Source organism: Callithrix jacchus, chromosome 8 (genome assembly GCF_049354715.1).
Source record: "Callithrix jacchus isolate 240 chromosome 8, calJac240_pri, whole genome shotgun sequence".
NCBI classification, from domain to species: domain Eukaryota; kingdom Metazoa; phylum Chordata; class Mammalia; order Primates; family Cebidae; genus Callithrix; species Callithrix jacchus.
The window spans coordinates 32230880-32250764 of record NC_133509.1 but is presented as its reverse complement, the minus strand read 5'-3'; the positions used below and the strand labels follow the sequence as shown (position 1 = coordinate 32250764).

Sequence of the window (19885 nt, the reverse complement as noted above, 5' to 3'; positions counted from 1 at the left end):
AGACCTACAATCTAGTCCTAGCTCTGTGATATTGGGAAAACTGTGTAAAATAGAGGTACACCTAGAACATGACATTTCCTTCTAGTTTAAAATGGATTATTACCTGTAGGTCTAGTTTGTACCAATGTATATTCCTTACATTTTATAAGATTTTTTTAGCTGAACTGACTTACAAACTTGAGAAAGCTTCATATTCATGCACAAACATAGTCATACACAAAGCCCAGGCATTGGGAAATAGATTATAGTGATTAAATTCAAGTGTCCCAGAGGAGCTGCAGTCTTGAGTCACAGCTTTCTTAAGTCTCAATTTCCTTTATATTTTTCAACATCAAAAGGGAAAGTAATGTGAAAAAAAAGACAGGCTTGTAAAAACAGCACTATACAAATACAGAAATTATATTGTTTCTGATGGCTGATAAAATATCAAAAAAAAAAAGTGCTTCCATAAAAGTTTTATTTATCCCCACAACAACCCTGTGAGGTAGGGTGACCAGGGCATTTGAAGATGAGAAAACTAAATCTACATTACTTGTTCATGGCTATACTGCATAGTAAATAAGTAGAAATTAAATTGAGATTTTTAAATGTCCATGACTTTATATTGATTCACGTGGAAACAGGCAGAGAGAATATTAACTCCCCCCTACCTTAATGCCAAAAGGACACTGCCTTGAAAAATCCCATTTGAAAAGATGAAAGTAGTATTTCATTGCTTATTTCTACAAATATTTATAAAATAAAAAAATAGTGAAATATTTTACAGATAATATATATAACGGTCTCATTCAGAGACATGTCCTTTAGCTATGTATATGGTCAACTATTCCAAGTCTTAGAAATGCAAACTCTTAAAAAAGTATGAAAGACAAAAATGATGAGCAGTAGCCTCAATCTTCTTTATTATTCCTCCATGTATCTTGAATAAGCTGTGAAATCTGGTCCCAGTTTAAAAAACAACAATTAACAACAACAACTCTATACCACAAAGAGATGTCTGGTAAACTTTAATTTTGTTGCCTACTATCAGAAGAGTGCACATTTACCTAAAACATCAATTTCCCAATACTGGCTATTAGAATCACCAGGAGATTTAAAGAAACAGAGAAACAAAACAAAAAAAAAAAAACAATCCAGAACTCTCAAGCCCCACTGGAGATCCAGTGGGACACTTTTCCAGGGAGAGGCCCCAGGATCTATTTTAAGAGCTCCTCAGAGTAATTCTAATGGTCAGATCTGGGAACCAACTAATCTATCTTAAAATACGAATATGAAAACCATAACCTAACTAGTATAAACTTGTCACTCTCTCCCTCCCCTCCCTGCCCTTTCTTAAAAAAAAAAAAAGATCTCAAATTGTGTTATATCCCCAGAACTCTTGCCTCTGGGAAGTAATTTCAATTCAAGATACAGAGAAACATTTTATAAAAATGTGTCCTAGTGAGACTTGGATTCCAATAATAACTTAAGAAGCATTTAAATATAAGATACTGAATTTGTGGTTCTTATTCTGAAGATTCTTAAATGTATTTTATACAGGTTTGTTGTAGGCTTTCAACTCAGGGGAAGACATGAAAAGTAATGACATAAGCACATCAGCACTAAAAAAATACCATACTCAAATATAGCTCATGAGAGGAATAAGAAAGTGAATGAATGACAACCTAAGGCCTTTTGGCCCATACATTTTTGTTCCCAGTCCACTCTTCCCCTATAAGGGGAAATAAAATAAACATTCTTTACTAGTTGCTTGGCATAGTTATTCGGTGGGTAATTATTAACTAAGTTAATTTAGATACACAAGATTAAAAGAGGTAACAAATAAATACCTAGGAAGACAAAGAGAAGTCAGGTCAGAAAACCTTAAGTAGCTAATGATGTAGCATATAACGCCATCATATAAGTACAATTAAATAAAGGCTTCAATGTCCTTTACATTTTAGCTTTATGTGATTGACACAGACATGGAAGAGATCTGGTCCTTATGAAGAATTCTGTGCTCGCAGGAAAGATTTGTAGGAATAATGAAATGCTTTCTTCATTGATGAGATGAAGTCTCTGTTTTTCAGGCAAGTTGACGGAACAAAACAATGAGAAACGAACTTCTTTAGAAGGCTGAATGAAAGTAAGATCTAGCTGAAAAAGTCATTGGCCAAAGATAATTAAAAAAAAAAAAAGCATTCTATGTTAACCCTTGGGAAAAAACAAAACAAAACAAAACAAAAAAACCAAAAACCAAAAAACAAAGAAATACAAAAAGCAATGTACACATTCATTTCACTGACAGTTACAAGAAAACAGCCGTTTATAGAAGTTACACAATGCTTTCAACAAATCCCAAATAAATTTTGGGAAACAGATAAAGCCATTGGGTAAAAATAAATATACATACTAGCAATATAAAACAATTTATGGTTACGAATTGTCATGAATTCTCTTAGGACACAAGGAGAAATATGGTGATATAAATTTGATAAGGGCTACATATATTACACAGAATTAAAAAACAACTGATTAAAACATCCTAACAATGATACAAATTTAAAAGAATGTCTTAAAAGTCAGACATTTACCACTGGAAATAGCACAACTTTAATATGTACTCCAGAGTTGTAATGTGTATACGTCACTTTCGCTGTATCAGATATCCACCTCTCCTGCATTTACTAGTCATTTTTTTTTAAGAGTCCATGTTTCCTGTGTGAGCTGAAGGGGCTGGGCACATTTCAATTTAAAAAATATACACCTCCAATGAACTAAATGGAAGTACTCTACGTCTACCAACAGATAAAGAAAAGAAAGGATAATGGGAAGACAAAACATTATATTAAGGTGGAAGGAAGCTGGCTAAATTGTCTCTGTAAATCATCTTAAATTTTGTATTAACAAATTTAAAATGACTCAAAGTAATGAAGAAAAAATATATTAATTTGGTCTCAAGAAATTTTCTCAAGCCATATAAAACTTTCCTTAGTTTATTTCTTTATAGAAGCTTCTTATGCTTGATCAGCTAACTTAAAGGAACTCTCCTAGCATGGGACTGAAAACAACTTTATCATTGATAAAAGATGATTAGTTTAAAAGTTGGTGTTTATTACTGAAGTGCCCATAGGCACAGTAGATAGGTGCTTACATTTCCCTTTAAATTATGGGAAAGCCCTTTGAGAATGCACTAAATCAGGAAAACTTTCAGCAATCAGAATGCATGCTGAAAGTTCAGATCTTATATAAGTTTTGGGTTTCGCTGTTTGAGCATAAAAAGGAAGGGAGCAGGGAGAAATGTAACTAGGTTCACAATTTTCAGCAAGAGCATATGTAAAGGTAACGTATGTACATTTTATTTCAAGAAAGACAGAAGACAAACAGCATAAAGATGCCCAGATGCCCTAAAGATAAATACATTTCAAAGATTCTCATTAAAATGAATCTGTACTATTTTTTCCTGCAAGCAAAATACCTTTCTTTAAATAAAACTAAAAAAATCAGTATTCTAAATTGCAAATGCTTTTTTTTTTTTGCAGAAAATCTGCCATGATTACTTTTTTAATGAATAAGGATTTTCCACAAAACAGGCTTGCTCTACATGCTAGATTTTTAAACAGTTCAGTGACACAATATGCTAACTACATACACAACAGATAATATAGTAAGAAAACACTCAACCTGATGAAAAGTTAAAATCTTCATTAATACACTGAAAATTGACATAACTCATGCCTTTAAAATCAAAGATATAAAAATTAAATGTTTTCCTAAAAAGGTTTCCTTATTTTAAGGATTCATTTGAAAATGAAGCTGCATGTAATTTGTACAGTAAGTTGTACAAGTAAACAGGTAATATACATAAAAAATTAATTGACATACTCCTCAATTATCAGTTGTCCACCTTTAATTTCCAATACTGTACTTTCTTAACAAGCATACAAAATATCAAACTTCTCTTTAGAAAAAGTGCCGTTCTTTGACATCCTTTACACAAAAACAGTCTGAGCCTGTGGCATGTTAATGCAGTTGAGAGGCAAAGCATACGAACTTTTACAAATTCTACCTTCCATAAAAAGCCTCCCGAAAAGGAGATTACACGCCACTATAAAAATATCAACCTCTTGTGGTAGCTGCATTTGAGAACCAAGGCTTGAAGACTATTTTCATATAGCATAGAAAAACCACTATGAGAGCATATTAACTGCATTGGTGGCTTGGGAGTGTACTGTGCCACAGGATTATGCATAGCTACTGTTAGGTACCAAGACTGTTACACAGTTTTAAATTGATTGTAACTGAGAGCATAACAGAGGTACTACCAGCCCATGCAAAATAACTAAAAATACTGAGTCACTGTGCTGAATACTTCATTCCTGGAGAAAACCAAAGGCAGAAGTAACTAAATCAAGCCAAACAGGTGACCAAACTTTCTCCTCAAAGATTTGTGAGCACAGTGAAGTCTGAGGTATACCTTTATCCATTAAATCTGTGTGCCATTGCAAGATATTACCATTTGAGAATACACGCCATCACAATGGTTTAAATCTTTTGTATATTAGTCATTCATATATTCTTATCTACCCAGTCTCTTGATTTTTGAAAAGATTTCACCTACAGTAGAATATTACAGAAACAAAATATAAATGCATGTCTTTCTAAATGAAACTTACATGGACTAAAAGTAGAGAATATTTTAAAACAAATATACAATATGCAGGCAGACAAAGCAGGAAAACGGCCATTCAAATGTATAATAAAAAACTAAAAATGGACTATCTCCAGAAAACTATGAAGCGCCTCAACTAAAAGGAATGCATAATGAAATTCTAATCTAATACAGGTCAAAAATGTAAAAAGGTTATAAACCTTAACAGGAAAAAGAAAACAACATTTACTGGCCATTCCTGTTGAAATGAGAATCATAAAGTAACAGAAAAGTGGCTACAAACCCACTTAGAGCACCAAACAGAGAGAAAATAAAAGTCCATTTTCATCTCTGTTATTATCATAAAATCCTGTGTGTCTACAGGTCAAACTGCTGGTGGCAGAAACAGAATTCTTTATAAACTGCAGATGTCCTGTACATAAAAAAATTTCACTGGAGTTGCACTAGTTCTAAAGACTCTTCTGTTTTAGCCTACCTACTGTATGTATTCAATCTGAGATAGATAAAGTCTCTTTCTGTAACCCTTGATTATTATTGGGCACCAAAGATAAGAAAAGCAAGACGGGGTACAAAAATGCAAAATTTCAACAGTAATGGCAATGTTTTTGTCTTAGTCCAAAAGGGTCCTGCATTCTCTCCCCCTTCAGTGATTTGACAAGTCTTTGTACTTAATCTGGGGGCAGCAAATCATGCAAGCGAAATCTGTCTCTGATGTGTGGTCGAACATCTTCATTCTGTGTGAAAAAAAAGACATTTTTTAAAAAGGCATACAGTTTGAAAGGTATGATCATCATAACACTGACATTCTTACCTTGCAGAGAAAACATGGCAATTTCTATTTTACAACATATTTTGTTCACCAAATAGAGATACTACAAAGATGCAGTTAAATTTAGATTTAAAAAATTTCAGTAAAGATTATTTAATTTTTATTTTTGAGACAGAGTCTTGCTCTGTTGTGCAGCTAGAGTACAATGGCAAGATCTGGCTCACTGCAACCTCTGCCTCCCGGGTTCAAGTGATTTTCCTGCCTCAGCCTGAGTAGCTAGGATTACTGGTGCCTGCCACCATGCCCAGCTAATTTTTGTGTTGTTTCGTAGAGAAGGGGGGTTTCACCATGTTGGTCATGTTGGTCTCGAACTCCTGACCTCAGGTGATCCACCTGCCTCAGCCTCCCAAAGTGGTAGGATTATAGGCATGAGCCACCGCCCCCGGCTATTTTTCCGTTGTTGTTTTTTCAAGACTGAGTCTCTGCTCTGCAGCCCAGGCTGGAGTGCAATGGGACAATCTCGGTTGACTGTAATCTTTGCCTCCCGGTTCAAGCAATTCTTGTGCCTCAGCCTCCTAAATAGCTGGGATTATAGGTGCCTGCCACCACACCCGGCTAATTTTTTTGTAGAGACCAGGTTTCACCATGTTGGCCAGGCTGGTCTTGAACTCCTGACCTCAGGTGATCCACCCACCTTGGCCTCTCAAGAAGATTTACTTATTTATTTAGTTACTTGAATGAATGAATAAATGTGTGATAGGGTCTTGCTCTTTCACCCCTGCTGGAATGCAGTGGCATGATCCTGACTTACTGGAGCCTCAAACTTCTGGGCTCAAGCAATCCTCCTACCTGAGTCTCTTGAGCAGCTGGAATTATACGCACATGCCACAGTGCTTGGCTAATTTTTATATTTACTTATTTATTTTTGTAGAGATGAGGTCTCGCTATGTTCCCCTGGCTGGTCTCAAACTCTGGCCTCAAGCAATCCTCCCACCTAGGCTGCCAAAATGGTGGGGTCCCAAATGGTGGGATCATGCCTGTGCTCCCAGCACTTTGGGAGGCCGAGGCAGGTGGATTACCTGAGGTCATGAGTTCTAGACCAGCCTGGGCTACATGGCAAAACCCTATCTCTATCAAAAATACAAAAAATCAGCCAGGCATGATGGTGGGTGCCTGTAATTCCAGCTAGCTGGAAGGCTGAGATACAAGAATAGCTTGAACATGGGAGGCAGAAACTGCAGTGAGTCAAGATTGTGCCACTGCACTCCAGTCTGGGCAAAAGACAGAGTAAGATCCTGCCTCAAAAAAAAAAAAGAAAGAGAAGAGAAGGGAGGGGAGGAGGTGAGGAGGTGAAGAGGGGAGGAGGGGAGAGGAGAAGAGAAAGAAGAGAAGGGAGGGGAGGGGAGGGAGGGGAGGGGAGAGGAGAGGAAGAAGGGAGGGGAGGGGAGGGGAGGTGGGATTATATAGGTATGTATCACTATGCCCAGTCAAAGCCTGAATTAAGCAAGAGACCAAACCAAGATAGGTAAAAGGAAATTCTACTTTCTACATAGTCTTTAAAGCTAAGTGTTCCACGTGATATAGAAATATAATTTCCAGAATAAAGTTTCAGTGGCATGAGCATTAATTCTAGATGTAAATTATAAGACCAAAATTTTAATTTTAATTTTTTTTTTTTTTTTGAGACAGAGTCTTACTCTGTTGCCCAGGCTGGAGCGCAGTGGTGAAATCTTGGCTCACTGCAATCTTTCAAGTGAATTCTCCTGCCACAGCCTCCAGAGTAGCTGGCATTATACATGCTCACCACCATGGCCAGCTAATTTTTGTATTCTTAGTAGAGATGAGGATTTCACCATGTGGGCCACACTAAACTTGACCTCCTGACCTCAAGTGATCTGTCCACCTTGGCCTCCCAAAGTGTTGGGATTACAGGTGTGAGCCACCATGCCAGGCCAGTTTAGTGTTATTTCTAATACAACTGCTTAGCAACTTGTAAAAGACAGACCACTGAAATAGTAAAGACATTCAATCTATAAATTCTTAAATACTGATAAGCATAATTTTAATATAATATATAAAGTCTGAAAATGTGGTTGGGCATGGTGGCTCACATCTGTAATAATAGCATTATGGGAGGCTGAGATGGGCAGATCATTTGAGCCCATGAGTTTGAGACCAGCCTGGGCAACATGGTGAAATCCCATCTCTACAAAAATTATAAAAACTAGCCAGGCGTGGTGACACATACCTATATTCCCAGCTACCCAGGACGCTGAGGCAGGTGAATCGATTGAGCCCAGGAAGTCAAGGCTGCTTGCTGTGTGCAGTGATTGGGCTACTATATTCCAGCCTGGGTGACAGACGAGACTCTTCCTCAAAAAACAAAACAATTTGAAAATGCACATAAATGTTTTTCAACCTTTACCCTTATCTCCCATGACAGATGACTTTACTATCATCATTGATATTATTTTTTAAAGAGACGAAGTCTCACCATGTTGCCTAATATGACCTCAAACTCCTAAGCTCAAGCAATCTTCCTGCCTCAGCCTCTAAAGTAACTGGCACTACAGAGGCGTCTGTGATGGCACCTGTGACCTGGCTCACAGTTGACTTTGTAATTCAGTACACACAAAGCAAAGACATTTAAAAAGACTTATTTCAATATAGGTGAGCTAAGAAAAACACAACAGAAAAAGATATGCTATACTTACCAGTTCTACAAGCTTCTCCAGGAATGGAATCAATTTTAGGAGTTCATTGTCATTTTTATCCATAAACCAACTTTCTATAGGGATTCCATTAGAAAGCTAAAACAATAAATAAGTAATTAAATCCTCTTTTACTTATATTTTGCCTAGTTTGCAAAAAGTTAAAAAAGAAAAAAGATTTTTTAAGTAAACACTGATTTAAAAGATCCTTTGAAGGGCAATGTCACCAGACCTTTGTTTGACAACTTAATAGCTCAAGAGACAGATGATAATAAACTGAAGCTTACTGGTTTTTTAGTGTCATTTCTTCTCAGAGTATATAAAGCTAAACAAGAAATTTCCATTAAAATACATTTTACAAGAATCATTAATATAACTAAAATATTCCTTTATTCTTTCCAGAAATAGTCACAATTATACAATGCTAGGTAGGCACTGTGAAAGATGGGATACCACCAATGTAAAGAGAATATTGGAAACCCTATACTTTTTTTCCCTTAAATACAGTGACCATATATCTCTCCCATTCATTATTCTATTCCCAACAAGTAGGATGATAACCTGAAATATAGAACAAATTAACTCAAAGGCATTTCATTGAAAAGGAGCCTAAAAACAAGATGCAAACCATATTTATTTTATGATAAATAATCTCCGGGATAAAATATTTCAAAATTTAGGTTAAATGTTGTGTATGAGATGGAGAATTAATGTCATTTTATCTAAGAACCAAGATGAAATTCATAAAGACATTTTTAAGTGTAAACAAATAAAAGGACCTAAATATAACTTAATATCATATACAATTTTTCCTTTGTTTTCTTTTTATTATAGACATCTTGAAACACAGAAGGACAAATCATGTTTATATACCAATCCCCTTTCCATCATCCCTATTCTGGACTGGCTTATTGTGAAGCAAATCTAAGAAATCCTATCACATGGGGCTGGATGCGGTGGCTCACGCCTGTAATCCCAGCACACTGGGAGGCTGAGGCAGGTGGATCACCTGAGGTCAGGAGTTCAAGACCAGCCTGGCCAACATAGCAAAACCCCATCTCTACTAAAAATACAAAAAAATTAGCCAGGTGTACTGGTACATACCTATAGTGCCAGCTGCTCAGGAGGCAAAGCCAGGAAAATCACTTGAACCCAAGAGGCAGAGATTGCAGTGAGCTGAATTATGCCACTGCACACTCCAGCCTAAGCAACAAGAGTAAAACTCCGTGTTTCTCTCTCTCTCTCTCTCTCTCTCTCACACACACACACACACACACACACACAAAACCAAACAAACAAAAAATATTACATGGACATATTCATAATCTGAAATATATCTTGAAAGAATGGTTCATCTATAGTTGTAGTTATACATCAAAGAAATATTTAACAAAGGGTACAAATATATTGAAAAAACAGTCTAAGAAAATATTTCAGAATATTAAACCAAATAAGCAGACCATAACATAGTTAAGCTAACTATAGTACTCAAATATGTTTATGATTAAATTACTGATTACTGATTTAATGATTGATTAGAATGCTACTGAATGATGCTTATAGTTTTCTTTTTCAGATTTACTACTCAGATTTTTCTTCATTTATGCTGCATGTCATTTAAGTAAAAACTTTCCAGAAATATAGCACTTTGTCACTTCTAATTCTAAAAAAATGATACATTAAAGGGAAGTTACACCAGTGAAAATTCTCTTCTTCTCCCATCATATTGTTTGGCAGCATGTGTCTTCATTGTATTTTTTCGAATCTGAGTTTATCAGCTTTCTTCCTACCTGATATGCAAAGGCTTGTGGTGAGTTGTCAATTATTATAGTTTTTGAAAGATCTCTTCCAAGAATATTTAAGTCCTTTATATAGTTTCCTTGTACACAAACACAATGTTCACGGAAAAGCCGGTGCCTAAACACAAAAATAAAAACAAATTAACAAAACAAACAAACAAAAAAAAAACTCTCTAAAAAGTACCGACATATACACACACATATATATATACCATAGGCTTTATAGGTTAAGCCATATTATTTTCTCTCATGAAGGAAAATCAAACACAAATATAGGCCTAAGCTCTGTGGGCTGCCATTTTATTATAAAAATTCTTAGCAATTATTGAAAGCTTATAACCAAATATTACTATGCTTTAACTCCAGTTTATCCCAAAATGTTATTAAATTATAAAGGGGGATTAAAACTCTAAATTGTTTTTGTAATTTATTTACCCAGGAAAGCTCAGCTCAGATGCAGCATCTGGTTGTCAGCGAGGTCCTGCTTTTTAACCAATTTCCAGATGGTTGACTGAGGCACAAGGAGGTCAAGTGACTTGCCCAAGGTCACACAGTAAGTCAGTGGTTAGCCCCGCATTGGAACCCAGGATCCTCCTGGCTCCCAGATCTTGGCTCTAACCAGTGGACCACACAGCCTCCCTATCCCTGTACATGCCAGAATAGAAAATATAAGAAGGAATGTTTTTGTGTTGGCATTTTAAAAAGTGCTTTTTAGATTTCCTTATAATTTCTGAGAAAAGGTCCTAAGACCAAAACATTCCATCATTTCAACTTTTCCTAAACACCCTTATTTTTTTTAGTGTATGTGTATGATCATTTGAAAAAAGATGATTATTCCTCATTTTATTATGAGGAATTCAGATTTAAGTATTATAAATGTAAACTAATGTTTCACCCAAATTGAAAAATGCTACATCATTTCAGAAAGCTATTAAAGGTTTTACAATAAATACTAGAATAATTATTATAATCTCAACTTATACTCAAAATATTAGTCTCTGAACATTAATAACTGATACATATAATAATTTTTTTCTACCTCGATACTCTATTCTGTATAAAGTGTTATTAATAATTGGTAAATTATCTTCCTTGTGTCTTAATCACACTAACAATTTTGCAAAACCTAGGACCTATTTGCACCTGTATTTTAAATTATGCAGTTTCAAGAAACGGATATTTTCTACCCACAAAATCTGTCACAGTGCTACCAAGAATAAGTAAAATCTACATATACACACACACAAATAAAAATCTCAGTCTTAAAATTATCAGTGCCAGTCGTTATAGCAAAAAGGAAGAATTTAAAAAACGGATAAAATGTATAAGCAGTTCTTTCCCCCTTATTATAAGGAATAACTTTAATAATCACAGTCAAATGATCACCTGGCCCTTGGAAGGTTTAAAGTCAGTTCTACTTTGGGAAAAAAAGAAAAAAAAGACTAGGTAAATTAATTCAAGCCTTGATTGGGCCTAAATAGGATTCCCTGTTTTATTTCTATAAACATGTGGATATGAGGAAATTGGAAAGGCAGGTATAGCATGTAAATTCAAGTCACTGTTGATGCCTCTTCACCAATAGTGGCAAACTCACTGAGACAGGAGACAACTGAATCTGTGCGTGGATAGTACAGTTATTTAAATTATATTAGACTAAAAACCTTTCAATTATTCAGGAACATGAGAGTGTATAGCATGTATCTGCATTTTTTCTAAAATCTGGGAATATACTGATGAATGCATTTTTAGGAAAAAAACTATTGGTACCAGTCATCACAGAGCAGATCATCCATGTGAGTAAATTTGCATTAAAAACTCATGGGACTGGCCGGGAACGGTGGCTCACGCCTGTAATCCCAGCACCGTAGGAGGCTGAGGCAGGCGGATCACCTGAGGTCGGGAGTTCGAGACCAGCCTGAACAACATGGAAAAACCCAGTCTCTACTAAAAATATAAAACTAGCCAGGTGGCGCATGGCTGTTATCCCAGCTATTTGGGAGGCTGAGGCTGGAGAATCCCTTGAACCTGGGAGTCGAAGGCTGTGGTGAGCTGAAAAACTGCCACTGCACTCCAGCCTAGGCAACAAGAGCAAAACTCTGTCTCAAAAAAAAAAAAAACCTCATGAGATTTAGAGATCACAGGAATTTCTTAGAGTTTACCTTGTCACCGACATAGACAATTCCCCATAGCACTCACTCACAATCTACTGTTTGAAAAGCTTTTGTTGGCTGGGCTCAGTGGCTCACGCCTGTAATCCAAGCACTTTGGGAGGCTGAGGTGGGCAGATCATGAAGTCACAAGTTCGAAACCAGCCTGACCAACATGGTGAAACTCCATCTCTACTAGAAATACAAAAATTAGGGTGTGGTGGCGTGTGTCTGTAGTCCTAGCTACTCAGGAGGCTGAGGCAGGAGAATCGCTTGAACCCAAGAGCAGGAGGTTGCAGTGAGCAGAGATCATGCCACTGCACTCCAGCCTGGGTGATAAAGCGACACTCCAGCTCAAAAACAAACAAAAAGCTTTTGTTTCAGATTTTTCAAAATACAACTAGATAAAACAAATGGAAACCCTCAAGTGTATAGATTTTATAAATCTAGTTTAAAAGAGGATTATTAATTTATAACATATTGTAATAACATGACTATCACTTGTTCCTCATTAGTAAACAAAAGCTCCAAGAGTGAAGAACTTGTGTTGTTCACCACTATAATCACAGCACTTTGGAAGGCTGAGGTGGGTGGATCACTTGAGGTCAGGAGTTCAAGACCAGCCTGGCCAACATGGTGAAACCCCATCTCTACTAAAAACACAAAAATTAGCCAGGTATGCTGGCATGCTCCTGTAGTCTCAGCTACTTCAGAGGCTGAGGCAGAAGAATCTCTTGAACTCAGGAGGTGGAGGTCCCAAACTGCACTCCAGTGGGAAACAGGGTGAAAATCAGTATCAAAAAAGAAAGAAAATTAGTACCCAGCTATTAAAGCTTTTTTCCTTTTCCTTTTCTTTTTTGAGACGAAGCTTTGTTCTTGTTGCCCAGGCTGGAGTGCAATGGCTCAATCTCAGCTCACTTCAACCTCTGCCTCCCAGGTTCAAGCAATTCTCCTGCCTCAGCCTCCTGAGTAGCTGGGATTACAGGCATGTGCCACCACATCCAGCTAATTTTATACTTTTAGTAGAGATGGGGTTTCTCCATGTTGGTCAAGCTGGTCTCGAACTCCCAACCTCAGGTGATCTGCCCACCTTGGGCCCTATTGAAGCTTTTATGAGCCTTTTATGTCATTTCTCTCAGCTTTTGGTCAAAAACTCAAAGATTAACCCCTCATCTTAAAGGATGCATTAAGTTTGTTGCAGTCTTACTATCTCACTTCAGCTGACAAAATAATGGAACTAATTATTATAATGTTTTAAAATCACCCAGGGCACTCCCACTAACCAGGGACACATTGCATCTGCTGGTTCAGGGCACACATAAGAAACTGAGTCCAGTTAGGATAACCTAAGTGACTAAACCCATTGTAATTTTTCATCAAATTCATGTAACATTTTCTTTCCATGGAAGATAAATTTGCTTTCAAAAAAAGGAAGAGCTTAATATGATCCTTTCTGGTAAATATTAGCTTTTATTTATGCCATTAAAAAGTAAATTAACATGCATTACCTCAGAGACATATGGAGATGGAAATATCATGCACACTGTGGAAAAATTCCACAGATACCCCCAACCCCTGTCTCCCCCAATCCCAAAAGAAATGAGGATATAAATGTCACAGTGAATAGAGGCACTGGATCTTTGTATCCTTTAAAGAACGTCTGTCTGGAGTTCCATCATTAGGAACTCTTTTAAAGAGTTTAGGGGTTTAAAAAATTCATTTATATTCACCATTCAACACATATGCAGCCAAATGAAAATGGCTATTAAAATGAAATAGAATCAGTAATTTTCATAGATCAGTGTGACAGACATTTCCACTATTTCTTAATTAAATTTACCTGACCAGTTGCTTTTTAGGGTCTAGTATGTTCAGTAACTTGTCTGCATACACCTTCTTAGAAGCAGTAAAAAGAATGATCTATAAATTCAGGGGAAAAGAAGTAATCATTATACATGGTCTAAATATGGGTACTATATTGAATAAAATAAAAATACGTATGTAATTGGTTTAAGCATGTTTACCTCATACATCTGAGACATTCGTTCCAGGAATTCCCTGAAAAATGGTCTTAATCTCACATAAACCTGAGGAGATACAAAGACAGGTTTCAGCAAATAAACATACAATGGGAAACCATTTCTTTTTAAGGTATGCTGTATTTCTAACTTTGGATATATTATAATAAAAGAAGTTCATATTTTAAAGTTAGAAATATTAACTAAGTACCACTCAAACCAAATATATTTCACATACAAGTGATCACTTAGAGCAGTCTCTTTGGTGTAATAATCACTGACAATCAGTTCATTTTTAACAATAAAATAGCAGCATACAGTACTTCACTGGAATGTAATTTTAATAAACATTTAAGCTAAAAATGGAAAGTTTCCCTCTGAGATTTTGATCCACCAATAAGCTCCATCTTCCAGCCAGGTAGCATCCATCCAATTATTGGGCAGGCTGTATATCCACCTCTAGCTGACTTGTCTCAATGACCTTTCTCAATAATTACTCAAAATTTCATCTCAACAACCACTTGCTAAAAAATCTTTATTTTAAATTTATATCAAGGTAAATAATATCCAAGAAGGAGATATTTGGGCTGGTGGGTTTAAATAACCTCCATTTTTCAGAAATCAATCTTGCTATTCTACATGTAAGAATCAGATGTGGCATCTAAATTAGCTGTATTGGCTACTTGAGGTTAAAATTTTAACAGTTAAACACAACAGTTCTCAAAACCTACTGGTCATTATCAGGAAAGTCTACAGTACCCACAGAGCTGCCTTATATACATTATTTTCTTATTTCTGTGTCTGTCTTCTTGCCTACATTTAATGTAGTCTTATAATCTAATATTCAAAAAGCCATAAGCAACCATTAAAATGATTTACATTCTGACTCTTCTAAATTGCATTCATTTTGAAAAAATTTTACAGAAAAAAAATACTGTACTTCACTCAAAGGTGACTACTATTATAATTTCGGACACCATAAATAACACGTCTTTATTGAACTAGATTCATGGATTCAGATTGAAAACAAATAAAACACCTTGTGGTAGTAACAAAGTCAAATCTAGGCTTAGTGGAGTTTCAATTCTGGCATCCATATACATGCACACAAAAATGCCCCCAAGACAAAAATCTAGTTCTGGGAATGTTTTAGGGAAAAATGGAGAATTTCCTTAAGAACTGCCTACTTAAGAGGACAAATTTTGTTTGTTTGGTTGAGATGGAGTTTTGTTCTTGTCGCCCAGACTGTAGTACAGTGGTGAGATCTAGGCTCACTGAAACCTCTGCCTCCTGGGTTCAAGTAATGCCTCAGCCTCCCAAGTAGCTGGGACTATAGGCACTCGCTACCACACCCGGCTAATTTTTTGTATTTTTAGTAGAGACGGGGTTTCACCATGTTGGGCAGGCTGGTTTCAAATTCCTGACATCAGGTGATATGCCCTCCTTGGCCTCTCAAAGTGCTGGGATTACAGGTGTGAGTCACTGTGCCCAGCCAGTAGCCAAATTTTGAATGATCATTACTTTGCTAATAATATCACTCTGTTCCCATCTCTAGGCTAGATACAGGTTCACTTGTTTAATCCTATTAGTCTTTTTTTTTTTTTCTTTTTTTGTGAGAAGCTCAATGCAACCTCTACCTCCCAGGTTCAAGTGATTGTCCCGTCTCAGCCTCTGGAGCAGTTAGGATTACAGACTTGTGCTACTATGCCTGGCTGATTTTTGTATTTTTAGTAGAGATGGGGTTTCACCACATTGGGTAGGCTGGTCTTAAACTCCTGACCTCAAGAGATCTGCCTGTTTCCCAATGTGTTGGGATCACAGGTGTGAGCCCCCTGACCTGGCCTAATCCTATCAGTCTAGACTGATCAAATATTAAGTAAACCACATACACCTCCACAAAGCAGAAAAAAAAAACCAAATCCTCACTATCCAATTACCATCATTTAGGATGAGGTCTAAAAAATTTAACTATAGTTGCTCTTCTAATCAGTTGTAATATTCTCATCCTGAAACATTTATGTAGTTTGTAGCCTTGATTGAAAACCACACACATCTTATTTCTTTGGTAAGCCAAATAATGACAGATTTTTAGATATATTATTTTACAAACAAAATCATTTTAATCAACTATAAATCTTTTCAAAACAGATTTGTGATGATTGAGAAAAACCCTTCTATTCTGCCAATACTTTTTCTGTCAGAGCCTTTTACTTGTTGCCGGTGTTCATCATTCACATGTAGCTAGTAACCAAAAAATTTTGTTTTTTCATACCTATAAATATTTTGATTTATCTTCAATATTCTTATTAATCACTCGCTCCATATACAGGTTGAGTGTCCCTTATCTGAATATGGAAAATCATTCAATGAGCATTTCCTTTGAGCATCATGTCAGTGCTCAAAAAGTTTCAGACTTTTTTTTGGGGGGGAGACACAGTTCCACTCTGTTGTCCAGGTTGGAGTGCAGTGGTGCAAACAGGGCCACTGCAGCCTCGACCTCCTGGGCTGAAGTGATCTTCCTGCCTCAGGCTTCCACGTAGCTCAGATGACAGGAGCATAACACCATGCCTGGCTTAAAAAAATTTTTTTTTTTGTAGAGACGGGCTCTCCCTGGATCACTATGTTGCCCAGGCTGGTCTCAAAGTCTTAGGCTCAAGCAATATTGCCTTAGCCTCCCAAAGTGCTGGGGTTACAGGCATGACCCATCACACCCAGCTAAGTTTCAGAATTTTTTTTTTTTTTTGAGACAGTCTCACCCTGCTGCCCAGGCTGGAGGCAGTGACACAATCATGGCTAACTGCAACCTCTGCCTCCCAAGTAGCTGGGGTTATAGGTGTGTGTGACCACATCTGGCTCATTTTTGTATTTTTAGTAGAGATAGGTTTCACTGTGTTGGCCAGGCTGGTCTCGAACTCCCAAACCAAGTTGATCTGTCTGCCTCAGCCTCCCAGGGTGTTGGGATTACCATATCTGGCCATAAATTTCAGATTTTGAGGCATTTCAGATTCTGCACTTTTTGAATCAGGGATATTCAACCTCTTGATGTAAACTCAGATAAGCAGGGCCTCTTTAAGATTCATTCCCTTTGAACACAACACAATTCCATTGCACAAGAATACATCTAGTTAACAATATTTTCCAAGCATAATAAGTGGATCATTGTTTAAAAGTGACATATTCCAACTTCTCAAACAGTGACTTTCAGATTAGGTCAAAGGTATAACTTCATTATGCATACTACTACTTCAAATATACTTAAATATAACATGCATCTTAAAATTTGACATTGCTTTCCAGATGTGTTTGTTTACTGGGGATAAAAGGTGGCACTGAGGATAAAGGAATATATTGCTAGAGTGTTTCTTTACTATGAGAATAGAAAGAATAATTGTTGATTATAAAAGTTTCCTCAGACCAGACACACCATGTGAACAAGGTGTTTCAGGATTAAAAGACACTGGCAGAGAATGAGGTGGTTAGTAGAGGGAAAGTTGGAAGAAATGTAGAAATTTACCAGGCTGGGCTTAGGGCCACATGGGTTGTGCCATGTGATGCAAAGGCAAAATCTCAGAAACAGAAGAAGAGGTGAAATGTAAGGCCAGCAGTGTCTAACTCATTTGGATATAGGTAAGTTTGAACAGAAATATACAAGTCAAGAAGGATTAAGAACTGTTTGGTAAGAAGAAACAAGAACATCTGCCAGGTATATATAATACAATTAGTTTAACTTGAGACTACCATTACTTTATTGTGTTAGGTCAGAGATCTAAAAACAGACAGATGCAGAAATAGGCATGACTCCAGATGCTTCAAAATCTATTCCACAAATGCCATCAGCTCCATTTTTCTTCTACTTTTACTCTCAAAGATTCCTTTCCTGGACTGCCTACTTCCACTTTCTTTCTTTTTTTTTTTTTTTGAGATAAGAGTTTTGCTCTTGTTGCTCAGGCTGGAATGCAATGGGCATGATCTTGGCTCACCACAACATCTGCCTCTCGGGTTCAAGCAATTCTCCTGCCTCAGCCTCCTGAGTAGCTGGGATTACAGGCATGCGTCACCACACCCAGCTAATTTGTATTTTTAGTAGAGACAGGGTTTCTCCACATTGGTCAAGCTGGTCACGAACTCTCAACCTCAGGTGATATGCCTGCCTTGGCCTCCCAAAATGATGAGATTACAGGCGTGAGCCACCACACCTGGCCTACTTCTCATTTTTTTTTTTTGAGACGGAGTTTCGTTCTTGTTACCCAGACTGAAGTGCAATGGCACGATCTTGGGTTACCACAACCTCCGCCTCCTGGGTTCAAGCAATTCTCCTGCCTCAGCCTCCTGAGTAGCTGGGACTACAGGTGCACACCACCATGCCCAGCTAACTTTTGTATTTTTAGTAGAGACGGGGTTTCACCATGTTGACCGGGACAGTCTCGATCTCTTGACCTTGTGATCCACCCGCCTTGGCCTCCCAAAGTGCTGGGATTATAGGCATGAACCACTGCACCCGGCCCCATTTTCTTCATCTACTTAATCCATACCTTTCTCAACTTAGTATTTTACTTTCTTCAAATGTGCAACTCCTCAAAACACGTAATCTCTTAAAGGCCAATAGCTTCATTTCAGTCTAGTATACATATGTTCTTTCAAATCTAAAATAATTATTTTATTTACAGTACAAATAATTTTAATCTTTTCTCAGTAAACCAAATATATTGTGAAAACTATCAAAAGTATAAAAATAATGCCTAAATAAGAAATAATTACATAAAAATACTATTCAAGATTGACAACTACTTGAAGATAGGGATTTATGAACATGTTTATTATGCAAAACTTTTAAAATGAAAATCTATCAGAATAATATTTGTTAAAAAATGTTGTGGGGTCAGGCATGGTGGCTCACACCTGTAATCCCAGCACTTTGGGAGGCTGAGGCAGGTGGATCACCTGAAGTCAGGAGTTTGAGACCAGCCTGACCAACATGGTGAAACCTTGCCTCTATAAAAATTAGCTGGACGTGGTGGCATGTGACTGTAGTCCCAGCTACTTGGGAGGCTGAGACAGCAGAATTGCTTGAACCCAGGAGGCGGAGGTTGCAGTGAGCTGAGATCATGACACTGTACTCTAGCCTGGGCAACAGAGTGAGACTCTGTCTCACCAAAAAACAAAAAAAAGAGTGCTGTGAACTGATTTTACCAAAATTTAAATTTTAGATAGAAAATGAATACTTTTTTTTTTTAAACCAAGTCTTGCTCTGTTGCCCAGGCTGGAGTGCAGTGGTGTGCTCGAGGCTCGCTGCAACCTCTGCCTCCCAGGTTCAAGTAATTATCCTGTCCCAGCCTCTTGAGTAGGTGGCCTACAGGCATGTGCCACCACACTTGGCTAATTTTTGTATTTTTAGTAGAGACAGGGTTTCCCCATGTTGGCCAGGCTGGTCTTAAACTCCTGACCTCGTCATCCACTCACCTCGGCCTCCTAAAGTGCTGGGATTACAGATGTAAGCCACTGCGCCTGGCCACATATATAATTTTTAACAACCAACTACACTACTATTTCTTGATATGAATAATACCTGGTCTATATTTTTTAGTATTAAGGTAATAATTATATATAGATAATACTGATAGGCCATTAATAGTTAACAGAGTTGGATTTTAAAAAGGTAGTCATTGGCTGGGTGCAGTAGGTCACCCCTGCAATCCCAGCACTTTGGGAGGCTGGGGCGGGTATATTACCTGAGGTCAGAAGTTCAAGACCAGCCTGGCCAACATGGTGAAAACCCTGTCTGTACTAAAA

General features: G+C 37.2%; 1 protein-coding gene across 6 annotated transcripts in view; it reads right to left on the bottom strand.

Moving 5' to 3' along the window:
- Window positions 1-440: 440 nt before the first annotated feature.
- CTDSPL2 (CTD small phosphatase like 2) overlaps window positions 441-19885 on the bottom strand; it is a 106100-nt gene continuing 86655 nt past the window's right edge. For all 6 annotated transcript variants that reach the window (XM_035259524.3, XM_002753404.7, XM_035259529.3 and 3 more), the window contains 5 exons: window positions 14102-14164; window positions 13918-13997; window positions 9922-10048; window positions 8135-8230; window positions 441-5385 (listed from right to left, as the gene is read on the bottom strand). In XM_035259524.3, the coding sequence (XP_035115415.1) occupies window positions 5320-5385; window positions 8135-8230; window positions 9922-10048; window positions 13918-13997; window positions 14102-14164 (432 nt within the window). In that variant the 3' untranslated portion in view covers window positions 441-5319. The remainder of the gene's footprint in view (window positions 5386-8134; window positions 8231-9921; window positions 10049-13917; window positions 13998-14101; window positions 14165-19885) is intronic.